The sequence below is a fragment of the Leucopleurus acutus genome (genome assembly GCF_964270905.1).
Source record: "Leucopleurus acutus genome assembly, chromosome: Y".
In the NCBI taxonomy this organism is placed as follows: domain Eukaryota; kingdom Metazoa; phylum Chordata; class Mammalia; order Artiodactyla; family Delphinidae; genus Leucopleurus; species Leucopleurus acutus.
In genome coordinates, this window is record NC_139164.1 from 9483102 (window position 1) to 9509790 (window position 26689).

Genomic DNA, 26689 nt, shown 5'->3' on the forward strand with positions numbered 1-26689 from the left:
GAAGATGTGCCCTAGAATTCCCTTGGACTGAAGATCATATATGTAATAATTTAGATATGGCCCCAGCAAATTTATAATTCATACAAGCTTAATGGGTCAAGAGATCTGTATTTCGCTGGTATGACTATTTAGCAGTCATTTTTGTGCCTTCAGTAGAATTGGAGAATGTAACTGATCAGACCAAAGCCTAAGTTCACTCACAGGTCTTAAATAATGGTAATCAGGCTATTAGCCTACTGAATTCTGAGGTCTCTGGCGAGAAAAGTGGTGCTACAAAACCACATGGGCCTTGATATCCCTACAGCATCTCAGGGAGGCCTCTGTGCCATAATTCAAACTGAATGCTGTGTTTTCATACCCAGTTAATCCTCTAATATAACACACTTAATGAACCATATGAAAAATCAGACCCTAGTCTTGGTAACCTATTCAGAAGTTGTTTTGATATAGCAAGCTCTTGGTTTAAATATTTACCTATACGTCTATTAATGCTCTTAGCTATATTATTTATATTTTGCCTGTCTTACAAAATTGTTGTGTCTTGCATTACCAGATATGTCACCGAGCCTCTGATAAAATGACTAGGCAACTTGAAGCAGTTGACCAGATATGTAGTTCTGTATGTGATCACTGATGGTATTGGTATTAGTGTAACTCTAAATATGAGAAGAAGCTATAAAAGGGGATCTTTTCCTGGAACATAACAAAATAATAAAACAGGTGGTCCAGAGATTTCTGGCTACTGTTAACAGGGCCTAGTCCACTAATAGCACATCGAGTGGCCTATCAGTGGAATCCTTGCCGGACTTAGGAATGAGAATTCCTAGCACCCTTGGGACAAAATGGTCATGGAACGCCTCCTAAACAATAGTTGAATCTGTGATCATAAGGGGGCCCTGCCAACTAAAAATTTCTGCTTTCCATCTGGTTCTACAAGGATTAGGTCACTGGTCACTGCTGTCTCTGACCTTTGCCACTCCCAGAAAGTAGAGATGAGGAATGATGCACTCTGTGCTCTGGGAAAAACTGGCCAAACAGGCCTTCAGATAGTTAGATATTTTCAGGAGATTTTATGAGCCCAATGCTTGCATCTCCTCATAACTAGAAAAGCACTAAAATCATTAATGGTGACATCTGCTCCTCAGGACTAGCAGCAAGGCTCTGCCAAAATGTGTGCTTGACTCCAAATACCCGCCCACTGCTTCACTAAAATCATAGATAATACTGACCTCTCCTCCTGCCTCTTCAGAGCAGGTACCTCATAGCTATCTGAGCTGCTTCTCCCAGGCTATAGTCCTCATTTCCCACCCCCCACCCCAACCCACAATAAATCTTAACTCACCACTCTCATTTTGTACTTTTTTTTTTTTCTGTCAACAAAGTTAAATTCATTTGTTCAGATGACTAAGGCTTTACTACTTGTAGAAAAGACTTTTAAGGTTTCTATTTGCACTTGATTAGCCCTAAGGAAGCTGTGAATTAGATTTTGGGTGAGGGAGCCTTTCCAGTGGTTTGAGCTTGAAAAGGCCTTTTCCTTTTGGCTTCAAGTTTTACCAGGTTGAGCTAATTAGGCTCAGTCTCAGGTCATTGTGGGCTGTATTTACATTTCTAATTTGCAGAGATTTGCAAGACAAGGCAGTTGCTTTTAATTCTCCAAAGAACTGGTCTGCCACCCAACGATAATAAAAGATTGATTTGCCCAACTGCTTTTCCTTTAATTTGCTTTTATAAAATATCAGTAAGATTTCCAACTAAAAGTTTGCCTTCAAAAGTTTGCACAAACTACATTGTAAAGCAACTATATGCCAATAAACAAATAAATAAATAATATATGTGATTCTACGGAGAAAAAAAGTTTCCACAAGACATTCAACAAAGGCCCTCTTTCTGAGTGCATAGGTTAGACCCAGAGCAAAATCACTTATTTTTATTAGCCCCTGAATGTTAAGTTCCCAGTTTTTACTTATTTGTATGGCTCAGGTAATCCTATTGGTTTCCTTTAGTATGTTTAATTAATATTGTCTGAGGGGCAGATTTATATGCCCTGTCTTACAATACCAGGCAGGGGAAGCATTCCCCAATGAAACATTTCTACCCTAGAATATAGTTAGGCAAAAGAGATGTAACCATCTTATATAAATCCATTTAAACATACAAATTTTATACACCTTGATCTCAATTCTATAAATTTCTTTAACATTAGTTTCCCACAGGATCCCATCAAGAAGCCTTGGTTTTACAAGTCCAGGAATCAACACTTTTTTCTTTTTTTAAATCCCCTGATCATTTAATCTGTTTTTCTATAAAACAGTTGGGGTCCCTAGTGAGGGGTTCAGCCAAGGGACTCAAGCCCTTTTGTCAATCTTTAACTTGATTAATTGCCCTATTCCCTCAAGCAATTACTGGTAAGGTATCAGAATGTAATTTTTTCAGCCTTTTTTAACTGGGGTAAATAGAGCTGACTTATTTGGGGCCCTTTAGTGTTGGGGACCAATAAGGGGGTCCCCTTGGTCCACCCAACTTTAGATAGAAGTCTGAAAAGATGTTTTATCAAGCTGTCTTTCTCTAACTTAACTGCATATGCAATAAAAGTGCCCCATCTTCATCACTTTCAGGGCAAGGTTTCCTTTATCCCAAGTAAGCAAGTACAAACCTGGCTGGCCTGTTAGTTGGAGGGTGGCATTCTGTCAATCCTCTTCTTTTGTTTTGAAAGCTTTGTTCCCCAACTGGTTTGTCAAGACAAAAATCACTAGTGAAAATCATGTTAAGGCAGGAGTTAGATGGGCTCCAAGCTAGACATTTACAACCAGCCTCCTGTTTGCATTTCCTCAAGAAGGAGGCAGGTGGGTTCTAGGCTAGATATTTACAACCAGCCTCCTGTTTACACTGTGAGATGGAAATAACAGGGACAGGAGAAATAGCTGGACTTTGTTTCCTGTGGTCACTTTAAGATAACAGTTTAAGGCAGGGACAGAGGGGCTAAACCCTGTTTAAGTAATAGATCAAGAAGTCACACATTTCCCATTCTTGGGGCAAGGGAGACACTGCGCACGCCCAGAAAGGCTCCTTGGAGGTGAAAAGGAGGGGCTGTATCTCTGCCTTGCTTCAGTCTTAAATAACAAACTGCTTCTCCGGGTGCTCTCCCACTTCTTGTGCTATGCCTCTAATAATAAACTTCGCACCTATTCTTAGAATTTTTGTCTTCTTAAAACATTCTTGCTTTCAAATGCAGGCAAGAGCCAGGGAAAATTTGCTTCTAGCCTCTGGACCTTGCTGTTCTAATGGCTAGGATTCCTGGTTTTCAAGGATACACAGGTTCAAAATTTCTGGGCAGGGAACTAAGATCTCGCTTCAAGCCACCACTCACTGCTGCCTCTCTGAGATCCATGCAGTGGGCCAATGGGCTGTTTGTGAGCTTAACTCCTTTATGTTTTACCCTAGATTTCTTTCAGCTCTATTATGCATCTGGGTTTTTCCCTCACGTAGTATAAGACCACTGTGGGTGCTCAGATCACAGAGTAGGCAGCTCCTGTGTGTGTCTCCAGCAGAGCCAGTTTTTGATTAAAATGAGTGGGCTTCCCTTATAGGACAGCAGCATGGTAAGAAGACTTGCATTCACCACTCTTGAAAGCTGCCTGAGAAAGCTAGGAGGAGGCATCCCTTCTTCAGAGCTGAAAGCTGTCATGAGATATCTTCACTTTTATTTCAACAAACCTGATTAATCTAGACAATTCAAAGGCAAATGACAGGACATTCTTTCACCTAATTACCCAGCCCAACCTCTACTCAGTGTTTTTTAACTGAGCAAAGTACTCCCAGTCTTTCAACTGAGGATAAACCACTATGTGTCTAAACTGAGCAAAAATCTTCCGTTTCTTTCAACTGAGGATAACGCAGGTACCACTTCTAAAAGGTAAGTTTCAAGGGAACCGACTCCTCTAGGGAGTTTAACACCACTGATAAAACTTAGTATCATTAGCTAAAAACAGCAAATCTGAGAACCAGGAGACAATGACCTCAGTTCACCTAGACACTCCATGGAGGTGCACAGACACAAGAGGACTCTGTTTCCAAGGCCCCAGATCCTTACAGAGTTCAGTGAAAGAGAGAAGTTTGCTCTGTGTGCCTTCGTTGGTGACCAAACCATCAGACTGAAAAAAAAAGCACAACCTAAATGCTGACAATTATGATTTATTCAGCCCACTTACTCAGGACTTACTGAGGACTACAGCCCAAGAGGGGCAATTAGCTCTTAAAGAGTGTTCCGAAGAAGTAAGGGGGAAGTTTTGCAAAAAAACAAGCACAGGTAGTCAGAACATGAAACAATTACCACTAATTTAAAAAGACATCTTGAGTTAAGGAATTTAGTGCTTTTCTCTGAATGGGAAAATGCAAACCTGGGCCCAGTGAAATCATTCCTAGATATGTATCTTAACCATCTTAGGCCAGTATCCTGTTTTTCTCCACTCTAAATTCCCTTACATGGCATATATGCAGGTGGCTGCAGAGGCTCATATTTCCATTTCCTCAGCATCCTTCCATTACTAAGACAGCAGGTGACATTTTCTGCCCACATTTTCTGCAAATAAATGGATTTCCTTATATCTGGTTTTTAAACACTTTCTTTGCGTACTCCATATCCATCTGAGTGCACTCTAACACCACCACACAAAAACGTCCCCTGCCATAGCGCTCAGAGACCCAAGATACCGGCTTGCTTTCGCCAGACCTACGCAACGGAGCCCTCCATTAACCTTTCCGCAAAAGGCGTCTTTCCCTCCGCCCCGTCACCCCAAAACGCCCAAAACGGAAGTGGCTTAGCCTTGAGCGTGGCCAGCAGGTTAGTACACGGTCTCCTCTGGGTCAAGTCTGGCTGGGATCCCAAGCGACCTCAGCTTATAAAATTAAATTACGTAAATTGGTAAAGACCATTCCCTTTACGCCACTCTTACACGCAAACTAAGATCCCCTGACCCTGGGAAACCCTTCGGGCCATCCACAAGTTAAACGGAAACGGCCGCTCCCTTGCCAGCAGGAGCCTGGGTTGCATCACCCACCCAACAAAGGTCCTTTTATGGGGCTGCCCTTAGCATTGCCTGCACAAATATCCAAAAGGTTTGCTACGAATACATCCCTAAACTTTGCCTCTCGTTTTGTCGTCAGCTTTCCTGCAGGTAAGGTGTAAAGTCAGGCGAAATAAGTTCACGCAGCGACCTCTCTGGAGCATCGATCATCCTCCTCTCTCCGGCGTGCGACCTAGTCGACCCTCCAGCCTCCGCAGCTCCGCCCCCGCACAAGAGGGCATGCGAACGGTCAGGCAGTCCTCTGGATGACTTACTTCTTCTCCCGGCAAGATGGCGGGGGGCGAGGCTTGTGTGACTTCGGGACAGCCACATCTTTCTCGCCAGGATCTCGCCACATTGGTAAGGCTTCCCTGTAGGTGGATTGGAGTGAGCTCAGGAGTGGGGATGACCTGGCCTCCGGGAGGCGTTGAGTCATGGCAATACCTGGCTGTCGGTAGCCTGGGTTAGGAAGGAGACGCGAGCCCGGGCTTTCTTAGGAGCGCTCCAGCAGGGCTGCGACTTGGGCATGGGGGTGTAAATGAGGTCGTGGGACCTGGAAACCCCGAAGGTTTCGGCTGGAAAGTCATAGTTTTAAGTGCCATTAAGGTATTTTCCTCTGAAGATCTGGAAAAAGGGTGTGTTAGCATCTTTAATTATAGGAAGGAACTGTTTACATTGTCCTTGGTGTTAATTCTCCTAAAGTTTGGGACTCCGGCCTTCCAAATCTTCTAGAGTTAGTGAAAATAATAGTCTCTTTTGTAAGTCTAAAGGCCTTTTAGGACTTATTAGCCCCAAGATTATGACTCTGGAATAAAGAATGCCTTAACAAGAAAGATATTTTTTGGAAAGCAGTGGAGCGTTGAGTAGATGGTGGCAAGCTGTAGATACAGAACGTGAAATCTAAGTTCTGGTTTGTCTTTTGTTAGGTAGTTTAAACTAAAATGTTTCATTGCAGGACGTTGCCAGGTTGACTCCACTCTCGCAGGAAGTTATCAGCAGACAAGCCACAATTAATATAGGTAAGCATAAATTATTGTATAGAGTGTTACCTTTCTGGAGGACTGACTTCGTTGCTTTTCCATGATGATTTTTGATTTCTTCACTTTCCGTTAACTGAATTATAGGAGGATTCGGATATATAAGGAATAGATTTCGGCCCTTATGAGCAAGCACCTGCTCGATTTCTTGGGAAACACAGTATTCTCCATTATAATGGGAAGGCATAGATACACGTAGAGGTATATGCATGTGTAGCAGAAGGTTAAAGAAGAGGTGAAAATGCTTTTTGTACAGGATTATTTTAAGAACAGTGCCCTTAACAGGGCCTGAAAAGTTTTATTTGATATCTAATCTATTATTAGAATAATCTTTTATTTATATTATTAGTTGACACTTTTGTAATTTTGAAGAGAACTTAATTGAGTATAAACCTCAGATATTTTAGCATCTGTATTGGCACTAAAACCTGTTAAGTCTTATCTACAGTTATGAAAAAATTGTAAAACGTTATGTCGTTCTTAACATGTATTTAATTCTTGTAATTAAACTGATGTTGTTTTCTAATTTTCCTGGATTCCTTCTCTTTTTTTCCCCCCGCTATGGGATTTTCATGTATGTTTACCTCAATCAAAATACTGGCGGTCTTCCCTGGTGGCGCAGTGGTTGAGAGCCCGCCTGCCAATGCAGGGGACGCGGGTTCGTGCCCCAGTCCGGGAAGATCCCACATGCCTCGGAGCGGCTAGGCCTGTGAGCCATGGCCGCTGAGCCTACGCGTCCGGAGCCTGTGCTCCGCAACGGGAGAGGCCACAACAGTGAGAGGCCCGTGTACAACACACACACACACACACACACACACACACACACACACACACACACACACACACACACACACACACGCAAGTTTCTAATTATACAAAATTTTGTGTGTTTTTCAATGAATGTTTATTTCAAGTGAACTATTCTTTTTGAGAGTAATAAGTTGAGTAGCTTATGTTACACTAAGTATGGTTTTTAAATAAAGTTTTCAGGTACATGGAAAGTTATTTTTGGTCATGTTTCAGAAGAAGTTTTGTGTTGAAAAGAATACATGGAGGTGGAAAATGAAATCACTGGTGGTTGTAGGTTGAACTATTTACAATGAGTTATGCCTTTTGTTTTTCTAACTTTACTGAAATATTTGGTGTAATGGAATGCATGTAAATTAATTTTATTTGGTCTTTGTAGGTACAATTGGTCATGTTGCCCATGGAAAATCTACTGTTGTAAAAGCTATTTCTGGAGTTCACACTGTCAGATTCAAAAATGAACTAGAAAGAAATATTACAATCAAGCTTGGGTATGCTAATGCCAAGGTACATAGTATACTGTGGAAGGACAAATCATTTTACTTGAATTTTTAGATATGCAAGTGACAAATTCAGTTTTTTCATTGAAACTTTTAGATTTACAAACTTGATGATGGAAGTTGTCCTCGACCAGAATGTTATAGATCTTGTGGAAGTAGTACACCTGATGAGTTTCCTACAGACATTCCAGGGACCAAAGGGAACTTCAAACTCATCAGGTGATCATTTTTGTGTTAAACACACTTTTTTGTCTTGTGCTCATGGAACAAATTAATTGAGAATGTAAACAATGATTCAAACCTAAGCTTGATACAGATGCATTTTTGCCAAAACATTTTCTAGCTAAGAAATTTACAGTTTACAGTAGTCACTAATTACTTTTTTAAGAGTTTGTTGTTATGCACTTAAAGCTAGAAAAATAAATTGAGAGGCCAGTTAGTTAAATCTAAGCTAAAATATGTACATGTGGGTTCTATAAAGAATTACCAGAATAAAATAATTACGTTTAGTGGGTTTTTTTTTTTTTCCAGGCTTCCTTTGTTTCTTTTTCTTCAGAGGAGACCAAAGACTTTCTTAATTATGTCTTTTTAATACTTTTGTGTCTCTATCCGTTTTTGGAATGTTTTTGTGTGTCTTAATTCCTCAGAACCCTGACGTCCACCAACCAACACATGTAGGTATTAGAATTACCCAAAGAAGTTTTAGATCATAAGGACGTGAATATTCAATTTTTGAAAATGGTAACAGTTTTGAAAGCATAGTTATTTTTGTTCGTTGGACTGCCCTGAATTAGGCTGGCAATTTCACTTAGTCTTTCAAGACACTAGGAACCCTTGAGCAAATTTCTTTTTTGAATGACAATTTTCATTCTCATAACACAAATGTGGTTTCTTTAATGTTTTATTGTTTGTTTGTTTAAACAATTTGTTTTGCTTCACATGACTACAGTTTTACGCTTTCTATGAAAACATCAAAAATCTCTTAAACTTTCTCCATACAAATTTTAAAAACTAAAATTACTCCAAATCTATATGCTTCTATGTTGCTGAATTTTTTTTTTATTAAGATCAGGCTAGACCTAAAATTATTAATCATTGCAAATGTAACACTTTCTTTCATTTTCCAGCAGCTCTGCTCCATGTTTTCATTTTTAATTTTGAAATAATTATAGTATAACAGGAAGTTGGAAAGATAACAGAGGACCTACATGTCTTTAACTCATTTTGCCCTACTAGTTAATAGTACTACATCAAACTACAGTATAACATCAAAACAAAGAAATAACTGTTGATATAAAGTATGTATATGCATCTATCTTATTTTGTCACATTTCCATTCCTGTAACCACCAGTACTTTCTGGATAACAGAGATATTACACAAAGATCGCTCCATTTTCCCTCACTATTCTTAATGCCTGGGAAATACTAATTGTTATCTTAACTGTAATTTTCTTATTTCAGAAATGTCGTATACGTTAAATACAATATATTGCTTTTTGAAACTGACTTTTCCACTCATTACAATATTTTTGAGAGCTGTCCAGGTTTTTGAGCATGTCCGTAGTTCATTCTCTCTTTTTTTTTAATAGACTTTTTTAGAGAGTTTTAGATTGAAATCAGTATTGAGCAGAAGGTACAGAAGATTTCTCATCCTCAGTGTACAAACATAGCCTACCTCATTTTCAGCATTCCCTACCAGAGTGGTATATTTTTTACAGTTGATTCACCTGTTTTGACAAATCATTATGATCTAGAGTCCATGGTCTACGTATGGTTTACTCTTGATGTTTTACATGCTGTGCATTTGCAAAAGTTTTTGACACGTATTCATTGTTATACTGTGATACAGAGTGGTTTTGCTGCCCTAAAAATCCTCTGTATCCTGTGTATTCATCTTTCCCTCCTTCGTAACCCCTGGCAACTACTGATTTTTTTAATTGCATAGTTTTCCCTTTTCCAGAATAGTAAATAGTTGGAAACATGCAATATTTAGCTTTTTTAGATTGGCTTCTTTTACTTAATAGTATGCTTTTATTTTCCATATCAATTTGTAACTGGTAACTCGTTTCTTTATACCACTGAACAATATTTTGTTCCCTGGGTATATATCACAGCGTATGTATCCATTCACCTACAAAAGGACATCTTGGTTGCTTTTAAGTTTTGACAGTTATGAATAAAGCTGCTGTAAATCTGCATGCAGGTTTTTTTTGTATGTGGACATAGGTTTTCAACTGATTTGAGTAAATAAATACTAAGAAGTGTATTTGTTGGTGCAGATGGTAAAAGGATGTTTGATTTTGTGAGAAAGCACCAAACTCTTTCAAAATAGCTGTCCTATTTTGCATTCCGTCTAATGAATGAGAGTTACTGTTTTTCCACATTTTGTAGCATTTGATGGTGTCAGTATTAGGAATTTAAGCCATTCAAACAGTTTTTTATGTGTTTATGTTTTTAATTTGTATTTCTCTGATGACGTGATGTGCAGTGTCTTTTCATGTGCTTAATTTCTGTCTGTATATCTTTAGTGGGGTTAAGTCTGTTCAGGTCTTGAACACATTTTTTAACCTGTTCCTTATTTTGAGTTTTAAGGGTTATTTGTGTATTTTAGGTACTAGTTTGTTGTCAGATATGTCTTTTGCAGATATTTTCTCCCAGTTTGCTTGTCTTTTCATTCTCTCTCTTTTTTTTTTTTTTTTGTGGTGCGCGAGCCTCTCACTGTTGTGGCCTCTCCCGTTGCAGAGCACACGCGCAGGCTCAGCGGCCATGCCTCACGGGCGCAGCCACTCCGCGGCATGTGGGATCTTCCCAGACCGGGGCACAAACCAGTGTCCCCTGCATCGGCAGGCGGGCTCTCAACCACTGTGCTACCAGGGAAGCCCCTTTTCATTGTCTTGACAGTGTCTTCACAGAGAAGAAATTTCCTTTCCTTGTTTTTTTTTTTTTTTTAATTTTTTTTGGCCACACCTTGCGGCATATGGGATCTTAGTTCCCTAACCAGGAATTGAACCCACACTCCCTGCGTTGGAAGCGCAGAGTCTTAACCACTGGACCACAAGGGAATTCCCAGAAATTTCAAATTTTGAGATGCCCAGTTTATCAGTTCTTTTTTTTTGTGGTTTGGTATTGTGCCTGAAAAGTGATCACCTTATTCAAGGTTATCTGTGTTTTCTCATATGTTATTTTCTAGGAGTTTTATAGTTTTGTGATCCTTTTGAACTCATTTTTCTACCAGGCACAAGGTCTCTGCCTAGATGCATTTTTTTGCATGTAAATGTCCAGTTGGTAAAGCACCATTTGTTGAAAAGACTGTCTTTGCCCTTGTTCCATTTTGAGAGATCAGTTAACTCTATTAATGTGGATCTGTTTATTGGGTCTCTGTTCTGTTCCATTAATATGTTTAACTGTTTTTCAGATACTGCAGTTTCTTGATTACTGTACCTTTATACTAAGTCTTGAAGTGGCCTAGTGTCCTCTAACTTTGTTATTGTTGTTCAGTACTGTGTTGGCTCTTCTGAGACTTTCACCTCTGCATATAAACTTTAGAATCAGTTTATTGATATCCACAAAATAATTGACTGGGATTTTAATGGGAATTGCATTGAATCTGTAAATCAGTTTGAAAAGAACTGACATCTTGACAATGTAGAGTCTTCCTACCCATTAACATGTGATATCTGTCTTTTTATTTAGTTCTTTGGCTTCATTCATCAGAATTTTGTAGTTTTCGTCATATAGATCTTATACATATTTTCTCAGATTTATACCTAAGTATTTTATTTTTGGGGATGCTAATGTAAATGATTTGTGTTTTTAATTTCAAATTCCACTTGTTCATTGCTGCTATTTAGGAAAGTGATTAACTTTTATATATTAACCTCAAATCTGTAGTCTTACCATAATTGCTTATTAGTTTCAGGAGTTTTTTTTGTCGCCTTTAACAATGTCATCTGCAAACAAAGGCAGTTTTATTTCTTCATTTCTAATCTGTATACCTTTTATTTCCTTGTCTTTTGTTTTTATTATACAAGCTGGGACTTCCATTACTGTGTTCAAAAGCATTGGTAGGGGCTTCCCTGGTGGTGCAGTGGTTGAGAGTCTGCCTGCCGATGCAGGGGACACAGGTTCGTGCCCCGGTCTGGGAAGATCCCACATGCCACGGAGCGGCTGGGCCCGTGAGCCGTGGCTGCTGAGCCTGTGCATCCGGAACCTGTGCTCCGCAGCGGGAGAGGCCACAACAGTGAGAGGCCCGCGTACCGCAAAAAAAAAAAAAAAGCATTGGTAAAAGGGACATTTTTGCTTTTTCCTGATCTTAGTGGAGAGCATTGCGTTTCTCACCATTAAGTATGACATCAGCTGTAGGGCTTTTGTAGATACTCATTATCAGCTTGAGGAGGTTACCCTTTGTTCCTAATTTGGTGAGAGTTCATGAATGGGAGTTGAAGTTTGTCAGATACTTTTTCTGCATTTGTTTATTTGATTATGTGATTTTTCTTTAACCCGTTGATGTGATGGCTTACATTAATTGATTTTCAGGTATTGAATCAGCCTTGTATACCTGAGTTAAAACCCACTTGGTTGTGGCATGTAATTCTTTTATCCATTGTTGGATTAGATTTGCTAATATTTTGTTGAAGATTTTTACATTTATGTTCATGAGAGATATTTTCCATTAGTTTTCCTTTCTTGTAATGGCTTTGTCTGGTTTAGGTATTGGGGTAAAGCTTGCCTCATAGAATCAGAAAGTGTTTCATCTGCTTCTATCCTCTAAAGAGCAAGTAGGGTATTGGTGTAATATCTTCCTTAAATGTTTGGTAGAATTCACCCAGTGAACCCATTTAGGCCTGGTGTTTTCTGCTTGGGGAGGTTATTAATTGTTGATTGAACTTCTGTAATTGATATAAACCTATTCAGATTGCTCAAGTTGATATACAGGTTTAATGCAATCCCTATCAAAATCCTAGCAAGGTTTTTTTTTTGCATAGATAAAATTATTTTAAGAAAAGATAATTAAAGGTTACAGATTGGAAAGAGAAAAAATCTTGCTTCATAAGCAGGGTTGCAGGATACCAGGTCAGCACACAAAAGTTGATTATATTTCTGTGTACCAGCAATGGACGTACACACAGCAAAATCTAAACTGCTGTACTTAAGTCTCAAAAAGATGAAATACTTAGATGGAAGACACTATCTCTTTAGAGGATAGAAGCAGAGGAAGTCTATGAGGAAAGCTTTACCCTATACCAAAAGCAGAAAAAGGCATTACAAGAAAGGAAAGCTATGGGAAAATATCTCTCATGAACATATATGCAAAAATCTGTGAAAATTACGAAGTCAAAGAAAATCTAAATAGATACACTCTGTTCGCACATTGGAAACTCCAGAGAATAAAATGCTAATTCTGTTTAAACTGATATACAGGTTTAATACAAATTTTATCAAAGTGCCAGCAAGGGCTGGCTGATTAAAAGAGCTGAACTGCATGAATTTTCTAATTCCCATTATTTCTCCTTAATATGTTACTTCTCCACTTTTTATTTCCTTTCACTCACTAAGTCATTTGAGAGTTATGGCTTTGCAGGTAGTTGTAGTGTGTGTGTAAGGGAATATACATGTGTAGAGTTTTGATTAGTTTAACAGTCCACTGATGAAAAGAACATGTTAGAGCAATGTAAAGTAATCTACTTGAAAATAATTGTATATATTACCTAACTCCTAGTGTAGGGCTGGTTCCAGCAAGTAACAAGCAAGTTTTACAATTTTAATGTTTTGGCTTTTTTAATTCATCTTAATTATAGCTTTGTATGTTACTCTTATTTAATGTAACTGCTGTTTTATTGATTTCTTCTGTATTTCCCTTTTGGATTTTGTAAAACAGAAGTTTAAGACCACAAGTTAGAAGAAAGGTCACATATTTCAAACACAAATAGATGGGGCTTCAAAAGATTTGTATTCTGTGCTTGAACTTGAATGGCCTTAAATCTGTTTCAGCTTTAACAATAGAATTTTACTTGGGCAATAATTGCCCATTCTGGTGTAACTTACGTGACTCCAGTGCTTAACAGCTGCTGTTGAAGCTAGTATTCTTATTCAGTTCTGTAGTGTTAGAATACCTTTTGTTGTTGAAGATGTGAATGAAGTGTGCATGTGCATAGACTGTTGAATTCACAGTGCCATTTTTGTAAATACAGTAGTTTTGCACAAAAACAAAAAAAGTTCCATCAAGGTTTATTGTTGGTGTATATAAAGTTATTTTAAAATTTATTTGGAGAGATGAAATTAAATAGCTACAGTTTTGGTAAAGTTAGAAAATAGAAAGAGTTAGTCTGCCTGACTTCAAAGTGTATCTAGCTGTAGTAATCAAGACTATGTATTGCTGGTGAAGGGAGACACAGATCAGTGGAACAGAGTTAGAAAACCCAGATATGGACCAACTCCAATATGTCCCAACTGATTTTTGACTAAGGTGCAGAAGCAGTTCAGCAGAGGAGAACAGGCTTTTCAACAAACTGGTGATGGAACAATTAAAAATAATTCTAGTTTTAAACCTAATGCCTTGCATTCAAAATGTACATTTTCTTTTGATGTTTGTGTGTACTCATACATTTTGAGTGCATACTCGAAATATAGACACATTTGAGTATTAAATGGATCAGATAAAACCATAAAAACTTCTAGAAGAAAATGTAGGTAAAATTTTTTGGACAAGGGACTTGCTCTGATGTTTTTAGATATGGCAAGGTACAGTCCATGAAAAAAATTAGTAAATTGTTGTACATCAAAGTTAAAAAGATATATTGCTCAGCAAAAGATCTGTTGGAAGGGTCAAAAGACATACTACTGACCCAGAAATAATATTTGTGAACATGTCCAGAAGGGACTATAACATACAGCTTTCAACTTAACAGATGAAATAAATGATCCCACTAGACAATGGTCTAAAGATTTGGATATTGTATTTGGTAGGCAAATAAACACATTTCTTATAATTCATTGTTTGGCTTTCAAATCAAGAATATTCCCAGTTTATTATTGTTATTAGTTTATTATTCCTATTTATACACTCTATAAAGTCAGTATCTTTTTCACTTTGATTGGATTGGGAGTTATCCCAAGCTTATTACAGCCTTGTCTTTAGGTAAGTTATATCTGCATATAGTTAATTTTATCTGCTTTGGAATGTATCATCAGTCATTTTAATTTCAAACGGGGAGTGTCATTTCAAAATTCTGGAAGCATCATGTTTTGTAGCCACTTTGCAGCAAGGTTAATTTCTTTCAAAGTGACCCAACTTTTAGAAGTCTGCGACTTGCATGTTTAAATGCTAGTTGATCTTAAAGCTGATTGTTATTTCTTGATTACTAGACATGTTTCCTTTGTTGACTGTCCTGGCCATGATATTTTGATGGCTACTATGCTGAATGGTGCAGCAGTGATGGATGCAGCTCTTCTGTTAATAGGTAAATAACATCAGAATTGGTTTGACAAATTAGTGTGGAGCCGATCCAGTGTGGAATATTTAAAGGGGAAGAAGGGTCTCTAGTGACCATAAATGAGAATAAACTGGTCATCCAAATTAGTATCCATGCCTGCTTGCCAGCAATCATGAAATACTAAGCAAGTTAAACTGGGGCTTATATCTGGTGAAATTCTTGAGTAGTGAGGGAAAAAAATATATTTGTAAGACAGCAATGCATTTTCTTACTATCTTAGAATTTTTAATATAGTAATATGAGGGGGTGGGGAGAAGGGTATTTTTCAAATATCTTTGAGCGCTCCACTGCAATATTGACATAATGGTGTTTTTTAGATGCACATTCATGTGAAATGCTGAAATCAAGAGGTGTGTGAAGGTTTTCAGAGCTGGGAAGTTTTTTGTGCTTTCTCTGTGAGCTGTCAAGAGATTTTATTACTGGAGATTACATGAATTTTAGGGTCAAGTGTAAAGTTAGAGAGCACTGTCTCCACACAAGACCGCTTTTGTTTCTGACACCCAATTGCAAATTCAGGGACTCCTGTAAATCATCCTTAAAATTTGATAATTTATTAGACTTAAAAAACTCACTGAAAGGTGTTTTACTCACAATCACAGTTTATTATAGGGAAAGGTGCAAAATTAAGGTCAGCCAATGGAAGAGACACAAAGGGCAGAGGCTAGGAGGGTTACAAACATGAAACTTCCATTGTCCTCTGTGTGGAGGCAGAGATTACTCTCTTGGTGTCATTATGTGACATTACATGTGAAATATTGCCAACAAGGAAGCTCACCTCAGTTTTGGTGTTCAGAGTTTTTATTGAGGTTCCATTACATACATATGAGTGATTGATTGCCCATGTGGTTGATTTTAATCTTCAAATCAGCAGAGACCTCATGTCTTCAATCCCCATGGTTGGTGTTTCTGGCATGGCCAGCCTGTTGAAGGCTATCAAGTATAGCAGCCTCTCTCTTAAGATTTGATGTAGTCTGCTCCTGCCCTGAATAAGGACACTTCTATCAGAGATGACATGGCTTATCTTCAAGAAGCCCAAAGGCAAGAACTAGACCTCTTCTGGGGCAAGGCCAAATGCTTTGTTTTATAAGGCTATGCTTTTTAACAAGCATTCAGAATGGGTTTGGAACAAGGAGATGGGAGATGATCACTGGGGTACTAGACAAAACATAGTACTTTATAATACGTTGTTATTTTTGCAGGTAGTGTTTTTCCCTTTTGTTAAAATGAATAGCTGTGTTTGTTGTCTATTGCTATGTAACAGTGTACCTCAAAATGTAGTAAGTAGAAAAACAAACATTTAATCACTATTTCTGTGGCTCAGGAGTTTTGCTGTCTCGGCTCAGGGTCTCATGAAGTTATAGCCATCTGTCAGCAGAATGCAGACTTGTTACCTCAAGACTTGTCTGGTGCTGGAGAGTACACTTTTTAAAGTTCAGTCATGCCTTGGTTTCTCCTCACATGGGCCTCCATAAGCTTCCCATCTGTCCTAGTGATCGATCTTTGTTTGAGAGAAACAAAGAACTTCCAGGTTGGAAGCCAGGGTCTTTGTAACCTACTTTGAGAAGTGACGTTCCATCTCTTTTGCAGTGTTCTCTTCATTAGATGTAGGTCATTAGAGCCATCCCACATTTAAAGGGAAAGATTTCACAAGGGTGTGAATGTCAGACATGGGGATCATTGAGCCATTTTTGTGGTTGTCTACATTTGTGGTTGGTTAATTATTGTTCATAAGACTACATTAAGCAACTTTTCTACTCTTAACTATTCTGAAGCCAGAATATCCCAAAGACTACACAGAACCAGAGGGGCATGTGTTATGCCTGAGTAAAAAGCCTTTAGTGCAGTCTGAAAGAAGCCAAACTAGCTGATTTCAAGGATTGTGCATAGCACCATGAATAGGAGCCAAAAGACTGGGGAATCCAGGGCAGTCTGTCATTGAATTTAAATGTGCACACAAAGACACTTGGCACTGGTGTCCAGGAATTTGCTTTAAGACATCCAAAAGTCTCTATTAGGTGTGAACTAATTCTTATTACTCATCTTTTTTGTGTTTTAATTCTTCATAATCAACTTAGCTGGTAATGAATCCTGTCCTCAACCTCAGACTTCTGAACACCTGGCTGCCATAGAAATTATGAAACTGAAGCATATTTTGATTCTACAAAACAAAATTGATTTGGTAAAAGAAAGTCAGGCTAAAGAACAGTATGAACAGATCCTTGCATTTGTACAAGGTAAGAAGCTGTAATTAATAAATGCATGAATCAAGTTTTAAGAATTTAATTATCAAAAACGAAGTGAATCTGTGGGTAGGGTACTGAGCCCTCTTTCTCTGTATCACGTAAGGTGTTTGTTGCTTTTAGCCAGTTTATAGAAGCAGTGAAATTTGTTTCTGAGTTTGATGTGCTAAAAGTACATATTAGATAGAAAAGAAGTTATATTCTATGAAGGTTACCAGGTGGGCTTTTTTCAAACGGAACACATTGCTTTTTTTTTTTTTTAACTGTATAACAGATTATTATAATAAAAATATGGAGTACTTCACATTTCCATGTCATTCTTGCATTGGAGCCATGTTAATATTGTCTGTATTATTCTAGTTTAGGTATATGTGCTGTCAAAGTGAGCACCAATCTGATGTTTCTAAAATTCTTTCCCAGTGATAGTAAAATGAATGAAAGTGGCTTTTTTATATATGTTGGTGTGTTTTCAAATTATTTAGACTCTCATTGAGAATCTGTTTCCCAAATTGCAACTGACAATGCTTTCTTTAATCTTTAGTGTCCCTTTCTGTAAAACATATTGTTTTCATTTGGGGCAAGACATAATGCAAATTATTTTTTACATTTGACTTCTCTTTTATTTATTAGATAGGCTGGCTTTATTAGCCAGATTATGTGGTAAAGAAAAGGAAAAGTTGTGTCTATAAAAACTCATTTGGTCCATTCTGTTGACTTCTTGATTGATGTTTAATTAGAGAGAAAAAACACTGTCATCTTTCTGAACACGATGATAGCATGGCATATTTTGCTGACATCTGTATATCTATGTCTGGATATCCATGTAATAATCTTTAGTAGTCTATGGGACAAATTCTGTAAAAATGACAAATTTGGATCTTTCTGAATTTTGTCATATAGGTACAGTAGCAGAAGGAGCTCCTATTATTCCAATTTCTGCTCAGCTGAAATATAATATTGAAGTTGTCTGTGAGTATATCGTTAATAAAATTCCAGTACCTCTAAGAGACTTTACTTCAGAGCCCCGACTTATTGGTAAGGACTTAACCTTTTGGCCTTTAATGGTTGACTCAGTCTTTATGCATTGTTGATTTGCTTTTAAGGACACAGAAGCAATAGTAAATTGAAGTCTTTATGTGCTTTTTTGAATTTTAAAATAGTATTGAGTTTATGAAAACCAAGGACAACATTCCATTTTGAACTCAGTGGAGTGAGTGAAAGTTTATCTATTAAGATAGATTGATTCTAAGATTGTATTGGCAGTGCTACATTGGTTGGGAACAGACTCCTGAATAAAATAGGAACATTAATTTTTTTATTATGTAATTGAGATTAGACTAATACAGTGTTCTTTATGTGGAGATAATGTTTTAGGCAGAAACAGGACATTAGAATTTCTGTACAAATGATTTCACCATACTTCTGGTGAAGATTTTCATGTTCCTTTTACCTTAAGCTTACAGTACCAAAACTGTAATTACATTAAGTTTGTGGTTCTTGCACACAGTTTGTAGAAAACATCAGCCTTTCTGGGCACTCTTCTTGGCCTTCTGTGTGTTTTCTGGAGAGTGTTCTTTTGAGTGATTCTGAAGCACACTCTTTGTTAAGTGTCACTGTTCTTTTTGTAAGTTACATAGTCCTAGAATTATTTTGTAGTTTTAAAACTAAATTTTTATTACGTAAGTTGTAATGTAAAAGTATATAAAAGAATTCAGTCCCACAGCACTGATAACATGTATATTTCCAAACCTCTTTTTGTTCATAAAATCACATAAACATATGTGCATGTGTAGTCTTTTTTTTTTTTAACATTTACTTATTTGGCTGTGCCAGGTCTTACTTGTGGCATGTGGGATCTTCATTGCAGCATGCAGGATCTTTAGCTGTAGCGTGTGGACTCTTAGTTGTGGCACATGTGGGATCTAGTTCCCTGACCAGGGATCAAACCTGGGCCCCCTGCATTGGGAGCACGGAGGCTTAGCCACTGCACCACCAGGGAAGTCCCTGTATAGTCTTTTTTAATGACTAAGATTGTACTCTGGAGATTAATTTCACAGCTAATTCTTTTTGTAATTGTATGTGAGGACCAATGTAATAGTTTGCTAGGGCTACCATAACAAAGTATCACATAATGGGTGGCTTAAACAATAGAAATGTATTTCCTCACAGTTATGGAGGCCAGAAGTCAGACATTAAGGTACTGGCAGATTTGGTTTCTCCAGAAGCCTCTCCTTTTTGGCTTGCAGAGGGCCACATGATGGTTTTTCTCACATGATTTTTCCTCTTTGTGTGTGCATCCCTGGTACCTCTTTGTCCAAATTTCCTGCTTTTATAAGGACACCAGTCAGATTGGTTAGGGGCCCTCATTGATCTCATTTTACCTGAATTACCTCTTTAAACACCCTGTCTGCAAATAGAGTCAGATTCTGAGGTACTGAGTCCAAGGGTTAGGGCTTCAGCATGAATTGTGGGGAAGGAGGCCATAATTCAGCCCAGAACAGTCATCCCTTCACTTAACTGTATACATAAAGAGTATTTATTTGTCTTTTCTTTTATAACAGTCACATTAGACTCCAAAAGATAGATAAAGCTTAAACATGTCACTTAACTGATTAAGTTATTTTCATTTTTCCAATAGTTAAGAGCACAGTAAGCATTGGAATAATGATATTTCCCCACAAACTCAACTCTGAAGTGTAGATCTTAATTGGCTACTTTTTGTAAAAAAAAAATAGTAAGTTAACTTAAACATCTAATTTAAATAACATGATGAGCCTTATGGTTTCTTTCCTTTCTTCCTTATCCCCTTCCCAGTTATTAGGTCCTTTGATGTCAACAAACCTGGCTGTGAAGTTGATGACCTTAAAGGTGGTGTGGCTGGTGGTAGTATTTTAAAAGGAGTATTAAAGGTGAACTTGATTTTGAACTCTTGTTATCTAGGGGGGAAAAAATGCTAAAAACAAAATCTCAAAATTAACTTTAAAAACACTTATTGTTTTGTTTCCTGTTTTATGTTTTAAGTATGTCTTTAAAGCATATATATCTTCTAGGTAATTGCTAGATAATTTAGTGGTTATTGTGTTTGGCAATCTACCAGTGAGGACTCTTAACCATGTAAATGGTAACTGTGTTGCCCCACATATTTTGATTACTCACTTGCATGTTTCAGGTGGGCCAGGAGATAGAAGTCAGACCTGGTATTGTTTCCAAAGATAGTGAAGGAAAACTCATGTGCAAACCAATCTTTTCCAAAATTGTATCACTTTTCGCGGAACACAATGATCTTCAGTATGCTGCTCCAGGGGGTCTTATTGGTAAGGATTTCACTTACATTCTTTTGATAGTGGCTATTCATGTCACTTTGTGTGAAATGGATTATCTGAGAGTCTGTATCTCTGATTAGATATTTTAACTGAATATGAAGGAGTGGATGGGAGGTATACATGTAGTTGAATTGTTGATTATCATTATAAAATGATTTTTTATGTTTGTTGAAAAATACTTTTAGGGAATTCCTTGGCGGTCCAGTGGTTAGGACTGAATGCTTTCACTGCTGTGGTCCTGGGTTCAATCCCCAGTTGGGGAACTAAGTCCCACAAGTCGTGCGTTGCCACAGGGTGGGGTGGGGAAAAGGGGATACTTTTATATATAAAGAATACATTTTAGTTTCATGAATAAGTTCAGTAACCAGGTTTTTATGATTTAATATTGAATATATTATTATACTCTTTTATTTACACTGTTCTTGGTTGCTTTTTATGTAAATTTTTACGAACGGAAGGTTGCCTATAAATTTGCCTGTTTTCTGTATATGATGTGGGTGCAGTTTTTTGTTCGGTTGGTGTTTTTGTTTGTTTAGGAATAGGGACATTCAGAGAACATTTTCTTGTAACTTTTTATTGCATCAATGTACAAACATAACTTGAAGTAAACATTATAAACTTTGTACTTTTCAATCTTTATTAAAACAATATCTTATTAAATGAAATTTCTTTTGAGGTAAGCAGATATCTCATTTACCTTTATAATTTTTTTCTTTATAATTTAAATCAAGAAGATTTTTTTTAGTCTTGAATTTCTAGCAACACTTTTTCCCATTCTTGTATTTTAGCTAAAGCAGGGATTTTAATTAGGAATTTATGGGATTTTGGTTATGTAGCTGTTACATGGTATGAGTTAACAGGGTTACAATATGTAGAGACTTGTTGTACTGGTTTGACTAACTTTACAAACATTTTAAGAAAAAACAAGTTGGAATATGTAATGTTTATATCATGTATTAGGAGTTGGAACAAAAATTGACCCCACTTTGTGCCGGGCTGACAGAATGGTGGGGCAGGTGCTTGGTGCAGTTGGTGCTTTACCTGAGATCTTCACAGAATTGGAAATTTCCTATTTCCTACTTAGACGACTTCTTGGTGTACGCACAGAAGGAGACAAAAAAGCAGCAAAGGTAAATGAGACAAAGTATGATGTTTCAACCAGTTTTGTTTCATTGTCTTACACAGTGGAATTACAAACAAAGAAAAGGTGTATAATCTGGAAGTTTCTTTGTAGCAACAAGCCATAAACCAAGCCAGAGTTTTGTTTTGTTTTTTAATGGAAAAAAGTGTTTGTGGCACATATTACAAAGACTTAATATTTCTAGAATACACTTGACTTCTTTTTAAAAAGTAAGATTTTGTTGGCAAAGATACACAGAAATAAGCACTTTAACCTTTTTTGAGAAAGTATAAATTTGTAATGTATTTAAGTGTGCAAACAGTGTCCCAGCAGTTTCATTTCAGAGTTATTTTAAACAGCAGTAGGAAAATGACATTTTAAAAGGAATGAGATCCATAATACATGTTTTGACATTAAAATATCTGATGATATAATAAGCTTAGGGAGAGAAACAGGTGGCAAAAGAGTGATATAGAATTCTTATATTAACTTTTTAACACTGGGCTTTTTCTAGTAACTAAGTCTTCTTTGTATCTCTTTCTTGCTATCAGATTCTATTCTCCACATTTTCTTTAGGCCTTAGGATTGGTTGATGGGTTGCTTAAAATTTTTACCTTTGTTTCTTGAAAGATTGAGTATCAGTCCGTACAGTACTCAAAATTGTGTATGTATGATTGTAAAGTCCTTTTTATGTTAGGAAAAAACAATGGTCATGTGAGAGGAATTGTTCTGGATGTGAATTAAGTCCTTATAAAATTTACATGTCAATTTTTTGGAGTTCCTTTAATATTTATATTTCTTACCCTCTGACTTAATGAAACTTGAAGCCCTTAAAAACACTGGTCTGAATTTTGACATGAGACTGTAAGTATAGACAACAGCAGTAGGCAGCGTAACAGTTAATAATTATGGTAGTAGGTGTTATCCAGTTTTATAGCGGCCAGGAAGTTTAAGTACCGAGTTAACATTACATGAATGGAATTAGGCCTTCAGAACCCACTAAACTATGTGTTTTGTTATTGTCTTGCTGCACTTTTCAAGAAATATTGAACTTCTTTTTTCTTTTTTTATTTAAATTAATTAATTAATTTGGTTGCACCGGGTCTTAGTTGTAGCAGCTGGGCTTCTTAGTTGCACCACTTGGGCTCCTTAGTTGTGATATGTGAACTCTTAGTTACGGCATGCATGTGAGATCTAGTTCCCTGACCAGGGATGAAACCTGGGCCTCCTGCATTAGGAGCGGGGAGTCTTATCCATTGCGCCACCAGGGAAGTCCCTGTACATTCTTTTTGCTGCAAGTCTCTTCAAAATTTTAAGAGTTTCATTGACTGATCTATGCTATACTAAGTAGCTTAGAATTAGACCTTGTGTATATTCAGTAAATGCCAAATAACTAACATTTTGTTTTGTTTGGACACATATATAGTTCAAATCCCATTATAATGTAATTTGTGCAGAATTTTTTTCCTGCATAGTTTATTTCTAGCAGTATTTGGTAAATTCTCACTTCATTTTGGAAAGCCGTTCCTTTATTTAAGGATTTTTTTCTTAATTTATTTCCCTAGGTGCAAAAGCTGTCTAAGAATGAAGTGCTTATGGTGAACATAGGATCCCTTTCAACAGGAGGAAGAGTTAGTGCAGTAAAGGCTGATTTGGGTAAAATAGTTCTCACTAATCCTGTGTGCACAGAAGTGGGAGAAAAAATAGCCCTTAGCCGAAGAGTTGAGAAACACTGGCGGTAAGTTTGTCAACTTGTCCACCTTTCATTCAAGAGCAACGGCACATTTTCTTCTGGTATATTAGTTCTTAATGATGTATAGACACACACAAACACATTTGTCCTTGAATTCAGTGGTTCTCATGGCTTTAATTCTCAGGTGTATATTTGGATCACTAAAATCTATATTTCCAGCACTGATTTATAAAGTTGCAGTTCACTTTTTTACTCCAGGTATTGCAACTGGCTTTCCTTTAATCTCAGACAGAATCTATATAAAATCAAACAATTCCGAATTAATATTTCCATTTTCTTTGACTTTTTATATATGTACACCATTCATATTATTACATGTGCACATACATAAGCATACACCTTAGTTTTTATGAACCACTGAGTAGGTTGCATAACCTAGAGTTATTAATATTTCAGTGTGTATCTCCTAAGAGTAAGGATATTCTCTTATACAGCTAGTTCAAGACTTTTAATGTTGACAAAATACAAAAACCTGAACTCCTCATTCCAGTTTTGTCATCTGTCTCACCATTGTACTTCATTGAATTTTTCTTGCTTCACCCCAGGATCACATATTTCATTTCCTTTTCATGTTCCTATAGTCTCTCTAATATGGAGCTTTTTTAAACGTTTTTGTCTGAACATGAATTGACATTTGAACAATACAAGCCAGTTAATTCATAGAATCTTCCTCAATTTGAATTTGATATTTTGTCTTATTAGATTCAGGTTATTTATTATAAACCAAAATGCTATATAGTTTGTGCTGTGTCTTTATCAGGAATCTCAAGGGCACAGAATATCTGGCTGCACCTAGATGGTGAGGTTAATTTTGTTCATACAGTCAAGACATCTGATTTTTCTTTTGTAAAGTTTCTCTTTTTATGCTTGCACTAATGAAGTCTATGATGAGAACCCTTAAGACTGCAAATAGCCTGCTTCTCATCAAATTGCCTACCCCTTTGCCACTTGATTTTTCTTGCTTGAATTGTGCTTTGTTCTGGGGATAGCATAACTCTGTGGTGCTTCTCTACATTTATCATTTGCCATTCCTCTTTTCCTGTTTATTTACTTGTTTACAGTGGGTTATGATCCGTTGCTGTTTGTTTTTATTTTGGTGCTCATAACCCACATTGGCCAGTGGGATTCTGTTCCGCTTCATTCTTTTTTTTTTTTTGTGGTACGCGGGCCTCTCACTGCTGTGGCCTCTCCCGTTGCGGAGCACAGGCTCCGGACGCGCAGGCTCAGCGGCCATGGCTCACGGGCCCAGCCGCTCCGCGGCATGTGGGATCCTCCCGGACCAGGGCACAAACCCATGTCGCCTGCATCGGCAGGCGTACTCTGTACTGCTGCGCCACCAGGGAAGCCCTCCGCTTCATTCTTGTGTTCGTTTGTGGGATCTTAGTTCCCCAACCAGAGATTGTATCTGGGCCCAGAGCAGTGAAAGTGCTGAGTCTCAGCCACTGGACCACCAGGAATTCCCTGTTCCTATGTTCTTATGACTTCACCCCACCATTTTTCCTTTGTGTATATTCTATAGATTTGTTGTTCTTGTTGTTGGATTACATATAAAAACTTAAACATTAAAACATTTTATTCAAAACTGCTAACAGCTTAACGTCAGTTACATACAGTACCTTACTCTTTTTAAATATTTATTCATGCACTTAATGCTATTGATGTGACAAATGAATTACATATTTGCATATTGTATTTATCATTACTTCTTACATTTGTGTCATTTAGATTCTGTGCACCAGAATTAAATAATACAGGTTTTTATATTTGTGTATTTCCCTTTACCAAGTGAGCATTATATTTTCATAGGTCTTTGTGTTGCTGTGTATTTTTTCAATTCAACTTGAAGGACTTATTTTAGCATTTCTTTAAAAGCAGATATAGTGATAATGAATCACTCAGCTTTTATCTGTGGAAGTCTTCATTTCTTCATTTTGAAAGCAGTTTTTCAAGATAGTGTCCTTGGTTGGTAGTTTTTTTCTTGTAGCACTTTGAATATATCATGCCACTGTCCTTCAGCCTGCAAGTTACCTGCTAAGAAGTCTACTGATAATCTTAAGGAAGTTGCCTTATATGTACTGACTGTCTTTTCTCTTGCAGTTTTAAAAGTCTCTCATTGTCTTTGACTTGGACAGTTAGATCACAGTGTGCCTTGATACACTTCTCTTTGGGTTATCCTAGTTGGAGGGTTTTGAGCTTCTTATATATATTCATGAACTATTACAGTCATTATTTCTTCAAATAAACTCTCTGCCCCTCTCTTTTTTTTTTTGCTACTCCCATAATGCATGTGTTGATTATCTGGATGTCCCATAAGTACTTCAGTTGGTGTTTACTTTTCTTTGTTTTTTCTTTTGCTTCTCAGACTCAATAATTTCAGATGACCTATCTTAAAGATTTGTTGTCTGTTTGCTGATACTGTTCTAATCTGCTGTTTTATTAATCTGTTGAGTTTTTCAATTGTCCTTGCATTTTTCAGCTTTGGAACTTCTATTTAGTTTTTTTCTCTTTATTTTTATAAACTCTCTTTGTTTAAATTCTCTTTTTGTTTTGTATTTCATTATATTTTTAGGTCTCTATTTCTCCTTTAGCTCTTTGGAAGTATTTAAGACAGTTGTTTTAAAGTCCTTCTCAAGTGGGTCCAAGGCCTATGCATCTTTAGGTTTAGTATCTAGGGATTTATTTTGTTCTCTTGCAGGGGCTTTGTTCATGTTTCCCTGTATCTTTGTATACCTGTGATCTTTTATTTAAAATTGGGCATTTGAAAGGAAGGAAAAGAAGCCATCTCTTATAGTCTTTGAAGACTGAAGGAAAAAATCTTCACTGATCAACCGAGTGTGACTGTTTATTGTCTTCTCAGGCCTTTCTGGGTATGCATCTTCCCTGGAGCTGTGTTCTTTTGTCCAATATTTTCATGTAGACAACTGCTTTATATGTCTTAGTTTCTTCAAGTCTCACCCTTGCTTCTTCTGTGACCTCACTTTACTGTATTTCTCTGCTCATAATCCTTTGTTCCCCGGGCACCCTTAGTCCTTCTGAAGGTTTTACTCACCTGGTCTCACACTACCACTTTCTGGAGTCTTCAACCTGATGATGCAACCATGCCACAGCTCTCCGGGTACTCAGAGTCAGACAAGACAGAAACTAGTCCCTTGAGCAACCCCCAGACAAACTAGACCTTGGAAAACAAGTTCTGTTCTTTCCCTTCTGTCCCATGGGAGGAACTGGGAATTGGTTGGGTTCCTCTTGGCTATGCTGCACTGGGTGAGCAAAATTACACAAATTTTTTTTCTATCTTGCGTGTGGCTTTTTTTTGTTGTTGGGCGTATGCTTGGCTGCTGCAGATCCACAAAAC

At 37.3% G+C, this 26689-nt stretch overlaps 1 protein-coding gene across 4 annotated transcripts in view; it reads left to right on the top strand.

Moving 5' to 3' along the window:
• Window positions 1-5310: 5310 nt before the first annotated feature.
• The window catches only part of LOC309978914 (eukaryotic translation initiation factor 2 subunit 3-like), a 38632-nt gene continuing 17253 nt past the window's right edge, over window positions 5311-26689 (top strand). For 2 of the 4 annotated variants that reach the window (XM_082865594.1, XM_082865591.1), the window contains exons 1-11: window positions 5311-5423; window positions 6019-6082; window positions 7287-7414; window positions 7505-7626; window positions 14774-14868; window positions 16977-17135; window positions 18042-18176; window positions 19956-20050; window positions 20311-20455; window positions 21425-21594; window positions 23150-23322. In XM_082865594.1, the coding sequence (XP_082721720.1) occupies window positions 5355-5423; window positions 6019-6082; window positions 7287-7414; window positions 7505-7626; window positions 14774-14868; window positions 16977-17135; window positions 18042-18176; window positions 19956-20050; window positions 20311-20455; window positions 21425-21594; window positions 23150-23322 (1355 nt within the window). In that variant the 5' untranslated portion in view covers window positions 5311-5354. Of the gene's footprint in view, window positions 5424-6018; window positions 6083-7286; window positions 7415-7504; window positions 7627-14773; window positions 14869-16976; window positions 17136-18041; window positions 18177-19955; window positions 20051-20310; window positions 20456-21424; window positions 21595-23149; window positions 23323-26689 lie in introns of those variants that run through there. The other 2 variants (XM_082865592.1, XM_082865593.1) reach the window with 2 other exon arrangements.